Here is an 8,890-nt window from a genome sequence, read left to right on the forward strand (position 1 = left end):
CAAACAAAAATAACTCCTTTGTAAACAATGTCTAAACCCTTTATTTACTTACCTATCTTTAACTGGTCACCACAAGAAGGGAAAACCACACTTCTGATTTCAATACACTGTATTTAAACAATTTCGGGCTCCATAGTGGATTTATTTTATGTACTCACTGTATTTGATTACCATAAGTTATAACGACAGCAATGAGCAATGTCAGGTACACAACTCAACTGTAAAAAGGGTGTTCGGTTTTGCTTTCAAAATCATTATTCTCACTTTCCATTTGGTCTGTCTTTATGAAGTTAACTTTATTCTGAAGATGGATTTTCATCATTTCTTGGCGCACACACACACACACACACACACAGGCATGAATTTGACACAACAACAACGACGTACTTGACATTCATTCACCCCGAACGACCAGTAAAATTTGCACGTTTGTACAAGTGGTAAAATAGCGCATGCTACTTTATACACAAGTCAGTGTATGTGAAGTGACTGGCTCAATATTTACACATCTGTACGTGTGGCTACTGAAACCCCGCTTAGCACTACCGCGTACGGTATGAAGCTGTCGAATGATAAACGGAAGTGGGGGGGCGGTTCTGCGTCACGGTTCCCTGTGTACGGAAGTCTCGCGGATGACGATACCACAGGAGACGCGGTCGAGAATCGCCGGCTTCAACATCAACCGCGACTTTTACGGCTGACGTTAATTCCACGGCTGAATATCACATGTGAAAACCAGGTAACGAACATATGGCTTGTTTCTCTTTAAAACCGAATAGAGAACTGCTTACTGCCAAACGGTCAGAGCAAGGTTTTTATGTCGCGACGGTGACAGGATTCCAACAACACGACTTCGCATGCGAGCTCGACACGACATACGTATAACGTCATTGCGTCACGTGTGATACATTAGCGCATGCGCAAGTCCTTTAAAGGGACGGGACCTGACCTGACCCGAACCGACCCGGAACTGGACTGACCCGGTGCAAGGTTTGGGATCACGGTCCGTGCGCTTATTCGTGGTTGCCGCGGAGTGCGATACTTTGAATTTAATTCCCCCTCGGCAGTTGTTACAGCTCTTCTGACTTGTTTCGCGTCGGTGTTCCTCCGCATGCATCATCATCATGTAGCCGGCCCGGTGAGGGAATGTAGGACTAGTAGTTGTTTTGCCCAGTAGTTTTGGTATCATGTGTCGCTTATACATCGATGATCGCTGACGACAGACAGAGAAGAATGCGGCTGTACACACACCAAGTCAAAAATTATTGAGTATTTGTCTTGATTCTCGTGTGACGTGCAGGACTCTGCGCTTGAATGTTGTGGTACCACCATCATCATCATCATCATCCATCACTGGAGATGAGTATGTTACAGTAATTAAATGAGGATTTTGGACCCCCCCGCCTCCTTTCTTGGCCTTGCAGCCCCACTGAGCCCAGTTGAGCAGGGAGCTGCCATGCCCCAGTGAGGATGGGTCAGCACATCTGCATCTGTTCCCGAAGCTCCATCACCATAGAGAATAAGAAATACTACTTCATACAGAAGCTAGAGGAGGGGTAAAGGCCTGTTCACTATGTGTTTCAGTTCCCTCCCTGTTCACATGTCTCTGGCTTCCTGCTGTAGTCTTCCTGTATTTCTGCTGCCTTTTTTTTTTTATTTTTAAACTTCATTAATTTTCCAACATCTATGTGCAAGGTGTACAATGTCAAATAATGAATGTTACTATGATTTACCTGTTTGTACAGTTGGGTATTCTTACTGTTATCAGTGTGTCTTGGTCAAGGGTACTACAGCAGGAATGGGATTTGAACTGGGGAAACTTGAGATTATGAGGTGACAATCCTGACTAGGGACAGCTGGTAGTGTAATGGTTAGAGCTGCTTCCTTTGGATCAAAATCTCACCTCCAGGTGTAGTACCCTTAAGGAAGGTACTAACTGTAAAATTACCCAGCTGTATAAATGAGTAAAAACTGTTAATAGGTTAACATTCTAAGTTGCTTTGGAGAAAAGCATCAGATTAATGAATAAATGCAATTTATCTGCAAATGTAACCATGATGCTACTTTCATGTAGTACACTGTGTTTTTGTGGAACTTAGTTACTGCAGGAGTAGACAACTGAACATAAACAGCATCAACACTGAGATTGAACAGAAAGAACCCAAAAACAGCAGTTTAATTCTCTTCCCCAGTGGGTTCAGCTATGTGGACCTGGTGGAGGGTGCTCAGGATGGGCGATTCTATGCATTAAAGAGGATTCTCTGCCATGATCGGGAGGGCCGCCAGGAGGCGCAGACAGAGGTGGAGATGCATCGTCTGTTCAATCACCCCAACGTCCTGCCTCTGTCCGGCCACACCTTTGTAGACCGTGGGGGAAAAACTGAGGCCTGGCTGCTCTTGCCCTACATCAGTGTGAGTTGGTCTGCTCACTGAGGCAGTGAGTACATGCTGTCCAGTCAGCTGTTAAAGTACACAAACAGGATCATTACTAAACACTTTGTAACTTGATGGTGGGGATTACTATGACTTTTGAAAGGACAGCTGGTAGCTTAGTGATTAGAGCTACTGCCTTTGGGCCCAAAGGTCGTAGGTTCGATCCCCACCTCTGGCTGTAGTACCCTTGAGCAAGGTACTTACCCTGAATTGCTCCAGTAAAATTACCCAGCTGTATAAATGGGTAAATGATTGTAAGCATGTAATAATTGTAACCTTAACATAAGTTGCTTTGGAGAAAAGTGTCAGACAAATGTAAATCTAAAAAAAAAAATAGGAAAGGGTATTTAAGCCAGAAGACTTTTCTGTGTTGGTTATTGAGGTTTGCCTTTCTTATGTTTCTGCCATGTGCAGAAGGGAAGCCTGTGGTCTGTGCTGGAGAAATTGAGGGACAAAGGAGGCTTCATGCCAGAGGATCGCATCTTGCACATATTCCAGGGCATCTGCACTGGTGTTAAAGCCCTTCATGACAAAGGTTATGCACACAGGTGCAGTCCTCCCCCAGTGATGAACACATACCAAAAGGACTGGGTGTACAATGTTCGCATATGAAACATTAAACATTTTCACATGGAGGGCTCTCCTGACCTTAGTGCTTCAATTAGCTATTCTTATTCCGCTAGGGACCTGAAACCAACAAACATCCTCCTGGAGGAAGATGATCGACCCATTCTGATGGACCTAGGCTCTATGAATAAAGCCCGTATTGAGGTTCGGGGATCTCGTGAGGCTATGACATTGCAGGTGGGACAAGAGGGAGAGTATTTCTGGAGATTGGTAGTGCCAGATTTTTTTACAGTATGGAGTGTCTGTAGAATTACATGGCCATTTTCACTTCTTCAGGACTGGGCAGCCCAGAGGTGTACCATCTCTTACAGGGCACCAGAGCTGTTTAATGTGGAGAGCCACTGTGTTATCGATGAGCGCACAGACATCTGGGTAGGTAACTTTCCTGTTGTTGCATAGTGTGGTCGGTCATCACACTAGCTGTGTTTCAGTTGGTGTGGTGTCAGTAGGTCTTTGAATCTGCAGATTCCCATTACCACTTTTTATTTCTTTGTGTTAATTTTTTTTTTATTATTATTTTTTAAACTGCTTCCTTGCAGTCCTTGGGCTGTGTCCTATATGCCATGATGATGATGGAGGGTCCCTTTGACCTGTTGTTCCAGAAGGGTGATAGTGTGGCTCTGGCTGTGCAAAACCCTGTGATCATCCCTCAGCCATGTAGGTGAGTCACTTGTCACCCATGCGCGCACACACACACACACACACACACACACATACACTTCTGTTTTTTGGTAGTCTATTACCTCTATACTCATTCTTCCTCCTCTTTGACAGAGAAGTATTTATAAATGGCTTCACCTGTAAGTGAAGTAGACAGAATATATTGCACAGTATGCTTACTTAATTACCCAAATTAAGCAAAGATGATGTATTAGATTACTTCCCAGAATGGCCAGTCTTCATTGCAGTGTATGGTGGAAAGGTTAACCTAATGCCATCAATATTCTGAAGGTACTCCCAAGGACTTCAGACCCTCCTGAGCTCCATCATGGTTCCCAACCCTCGGGAACGGCCAGATATCAACTGGATCCTGGACCAAGTTCGGCACCTGTGCTCACTGGAGCGCCCTGTCGAAGCCAATATGGTATGATGTTCCTGAGGAGAGAGGAATCCACTCGTGGTTCCTCTCTGAGACTCCATTATGGACTGTCCCCTTTTGGAGCATCTTTACCTTAGCACTCAGGCCTTCTGCTCTTCTGCTCTTGAACCACAAATTTTACAGAGCTGTTGGTGAAAACTGTATGTCCACACCAGTAAAATACGAATACATACACACCCATTCACAAATGCAGGCATGGACACAATCACACAAGCAAGCATGCAGACAAGTCCATTCACAGTAGGCCTCCTTGTACAGTTGGTCACTTCAGACCTGGCAGCTGCTGCATGCACGTTTTTGAAAAGCATACACATAGCTTGGCATGCAACGTTTTAATCTTTTTTTTTCTTTTTTTAATGGGTTTTATGATTTGGTGTATAGACCAGGAAACTTCAGTGCCTAAAAAAATTATTAAATGGTTATTGATTTGAGCTTCATGTCTCAGCATGCAGAAGTGACTTGTAATAGTTGAATAGGGTGAAAATGGGCAACACAGAAGTCAAAACCAAAATGGATGGTATTTTGAGATGCATGGTAATATGCATGCATCTCTAACTGAAAACTTTGAACTGATGTGAACTTAAGAATGCAATACCCACTTGGACATAATGAGATGGAGCAAAAAGATGTTTGACATCCTTTACAGTTGGTATCCAGTAGGTTTAAGTTATGCAGAAAATTACATCCATTTAAAATTCAGCAAGGGACCTGTTTCCCCTGACACTTCTGGACTACCTGCCAGTTACCATGGCAACAACATATGACAGGCTCTTAGAAGAATCTTTCTTCAAGGCCTTCATTAAAACTGCTGCTGGTGAAGAGATTATAGCCTATTTCTTCTTAGTTAAAGATTAATAAAATAATCATGTTGAATGTTTAACAGGTAGTAAGGTATAGACTTGTAAATGCAGTACTAGTGGCCAGATCAGTCCTGTTTGAAAAGGTACTGTACAGTGCTTGTCTTTGGCCTATGGCCTTATTTCTCACCATAAAGGCTTTTTCAGTCTGAGGACACAAGGCCTTAAAGTGTCCCTTAATGTGCTAGCTTCATTCATGACTTATTCATCCAGGGTTTTTCTGGTTTTCATTTTACCCAGAAAAGCAAATGATCACATTCAAAACCTATTCAGATTCCTGGAGATCTTCAGTTGTTGTGTGTGTTTTTGTTTTGTGTGTGCGTGCGTACGCAGATGCATTCCAAAGCTACATGTCTTTCAGGAGTCTTTGGTTTCTGTTGAACCAGTGTTGTATTCTCTGTATGGTGTGATTACATACTATGTATATTTATAGCACACTTTTTGTCAGCTTGTCTTGGTATTTGTTTTGAAAAGGTACATTTTGTATGTCTCATTAACTGTCCAAAGAATAAGCGTGTTCCTCATTTTAGATCTCATGAAGAATTTGAACACATTAATAAAACTGAGGGCCATGCATCTTTGTAGAAGTTTTAAAATAGTATTTTACTGTTACGGTTGTGATTTGTCATTTTCTAAGCTTTGAAAATGCAACCAGTTGCTAGAGCTGGTTGGGTAATAAGTCTGTACCCATATCTTTAGGACATTCCATAAGTTCCATTTTTTTTTTTTTTTAAAAAAATGCATTCCTGTTGTGTATTTAAACTAAAATGGAGGACAAGATGATTAAATATTAGTTTGACCAACTAAGCCTTGTGTGTCATTGGCTCCCTTAGAAGCTCACTTCTGTGTTTTAAGGTGAGATGTAATTCCAGCAGGGGGAGACAGCTCCTGTACAATCAGTAAACCTTTTATATGGGCAGCATTTTAGAGTTGGCTGAATCTATATAGATACTCAGAACAAATGAAAATCATATAAAGTGAGGTTCATAGATCTTTAGCATCATGGACGTCTACAGGTGTTCCACTATGAAGCTATCTGAAGGAATGGACATATGGAAAGGAACAACTTTCAGTTAGAATCTGTGGTATGGTTAATAAATTGTAAGACTGGCTGTCATGTTGCAATGCTGTGCATTGTGCCAACTGACTTGCAACCATATCCGTGTCACATGGTGGCCAGTCTTAGCATTTGTTTGTTCCACATAGTTTAGAGCCACATCTGTAGAAATTTAAAGATTGATATTTAAAAAAAAAAAAAAAAAAGTGTCTACTTCAGTAAAATAAGTGAGGTTTTTTTTTTTTTTTTTTTGATATTCTTCAGTGGGGAAGTATAATTACATAATTTGTACAAAGATCACTGAATGGGTTTTGTTGTAGTGATGTTCCAGTGGTTAAATGATATGAGTGAAGAGTTATTTTGGGTAGCTGCTAGCGTAGGGGTGGGAGCTACTGCTTTTTGGATCTGAAGGTTGCAGGTTTGAATCTCTGCTGTTTGTACCCTTGAGTAAAGTGCTTACTTTTACCTGCTCCAGTAAAATTACTCAGCTTTGTAAGTGGATAAAGATTTGTAGGTAGCTTCGCTTTGGAGAAATGCATCAGCTAAATGAATAAATGTGAAGGTGTTTGATATTTCTTTGTTTAAGGCTGACCACAGAGGTAATTCTAGTGCAAATTTGTACAGGCACAGCCACCAATCCTTATCTTGAGGATTAAAAAGACATGCATGCATTCAGTTTTAACCTACCTTGTCAAATACAATGAAGCATTTTCACCACTTTTGGCAAAAAAAATGAACTGATCCCTTTTGAAAGCACAATAACACTGCCTTGAGTTTAGAACCATGCAAAAAAATATTCATTTTCTTTAAGTGCTTGTCCTGGGTCAGGGTTGCAGAAGTCTAGAGCCTATCCCGGAATCACTGGCGGTACACTCTGGACAGGACACATGTTCATCGCAGGATAGCCCCACGTACACACATGCAAACACGCGCATCCCCCACTACAGGCAGTTTAGTGTTATCAATTCACCCGAACTTCATTTGTTTTATACTGTGGGAGGAGATGGCACCTGCAGGAAACCCATGCAAACACAAGGACATCCAAACTCCATGCAGACTGAGCCAGATTCAACCCTATACCCAAACAGCCCAAGTGCTGTGAGATGGCAGTGCTAACCATGGTGCCACTCAATTAACTGATTTTTGAAGGCCCTTTCTATTTTAATACACTAAAATTAACTGTCTACAGTATAATGAAATGAGCAGCAGGTGGCACAGTGGTTAAAGATATTGCCTTTCAAGCTGAAGGTCCCAAATGCCACTCCTGCCATAGGACCATGGTCCAGGCTATGGTGGTATCTCACCTGGACAACTGCAACTTCTTCCTAGCTCATCTTTCAGCCTCTGCCATTAAGCCTCTACATAAAATGCCGCAGCACAAGTTTTATTCAGCCTGGCAAAGTGTTCCAGTATGTCTTTGCTCCTCATCTTTCTGCATTGCATACCTGTAATTTGACTGTAGTTTTGACCCACAGCAGAGCCAAAGGTCAGCATCCCTGTACCTTAAAACTCTACTTAATCACTACACCTTAACAAGAATGCTGTGCTTCTTCAACCCTGGCCACCTGCTTGTCCTATTCACAAGGAGTCCAAAAAGTTATCAGCTCTTATTCTTGGCCGCCAGTGTGATGAAATGAACACCTTCTGTCCCTCGAAACTACTGATTCCTTGCCAGCATTAAAGCATTTTTTTCAGACCCTTTTCTGTCCTGATCTGCTAACAGCTTTGTAAATTAGTCCACCACCATCTGCTCCTATTTGTGTGTAAAACTCTTGGTCTGTTTTATGCTTTTGTAAAAAAATCTTCTGAAAACTGCAACATGTGAATGCAAATGTACCCACCCTGAATTGATACAATAACAATACTCTGCTGTATAAATATGTGAAATTGTTGTCTAAATTTAAATCTTATGAGACAAAGGAATCAAACAAATAAAGGTCAGTAAAATAATAATTTATCAGTTACTCATTCAGTAGTTTAGCCTCTCAGTTTATTAGTCTGAAGTAAAGTTAGAGAACCTGGCCATGCTGTAATGTCTGGGGACAGGCTGGGGGGCGATCTCCAGCTCTAAATGAACCGATTGGACAGTACGGAGTTCTTCAACAGTCCAGATACAGAAGGACAAGTTGAACACACTAGCAGCTGGATACTGCTCTCATGCAGCCTTCTTTCTCCAACCTAGTTCTGATAGGCGTAAAAGAATTATCAGAAACTCTTCGAATGCCGGATTTATGATGGCTGGGGTCAGTGAGGTCACATGACGTCGTGCCTCAATTTCCTCAGTAACCGTAACCCCACAGTGCAACTTTGGTATGAGTGCTCATAAACTCCTGCATACACATATGCATCCATGCAGGGGGTATAAATTACACTTTAATAACATTTCCTCTTGAGGGCTTGCCCCTCCCCTGGTTCAACTACCATATACCTACACAGGGGCATTGCTCACATTGTGACAATGAGAAAAGCCCCACCCACTGTGAAATGGCTTCACTTCCATTGTTGTTGAGCTGTGTGACAATCACATCCCCGGTGATGTTATGGTCCTGTATTGCGAGGTCAGGGCCAAGGTGATTTCTATTTTAATGTTTTCATTTCTTGTGAGGTTGATTTTGTTGTTTCTCTCTTCTATTTGGGCCTTTCAGATCTGTTTGTTCCAGCTGCTGCTGCTGCTGTTGTTGTGCGTTACTCCAAGGCATTGCCCTAAAACCATAAACCATTGCTCCATGTTATTGATTAGGCAATGAATCAATTAGTTAATTATTTAATTAGGCATTATGGGTCAGTGTTGAGGGGCTTTGATCCCATAGTGTTTCT

At 42.0% G+C, this 8,890-nt stretch overlaps 1 protein-coding gene across 4 annotated transcripts; it reads left to right on the forward strand.

The window, feature by feature from the left end:
* The first annotated feature begins 233 nt into the window (after positions 1-233).
* Positions 234-5,836, forward strand: stk16 (serine/threonine kinase 16). 4 transcript variants are annotated; one of them, XM_018729520.2, is made up of 8 exons: positions 234-739; positions 1,301-1,556; positions 2,193-2,412; positions 2,848-2,981; positions 3,117-3,237; positions 3,337-3,432; positions 3,600-3,721; positions 4,012-5,836. In XM_018729520.2, exons 2-8 carry the CDS (start codon positions 1,471-1,473, stop codon positions 4,148-4,150), a joined length of 918 nt encoding a protein of 305 aa, XP_018585036.1. In that variant the 5' UTR covers positions 234-739; positions 1,301-1,470; the 3' UTR covers positions 4,151-5,836. The 4 variants fall into 4 exon arrangements, with proteins under 4 accessions (XP_018585036.1, XP_018585035.1, XP_018585037.1 ...); XM_018729519.2 differs by having other exon boundaries at positions 1,425-1,556; XM_018729521.2 differs by lacking the exon at positions 234-739 and adding an exon at positions 759-1,138 and having other exon boundaries at positions 1,425-1,556.
* The last annotated feature ends 3,054 nt before the right edge of the window (positions 5,837-8,890 follow it).

This window comes from Scleropages formosus, chromosome 12 (genome assembly GCF_900964775.1).
Source record: "Scleropages formosus chromosome 12, fSclFor1.1, whole genome shotgun sequence".
NCBI lineage: Eukaryota > Metazoa > Chordata > Actinopteri > Osteoglossiformes > Osteoglossidae > Scleropages > Scleropages formosus.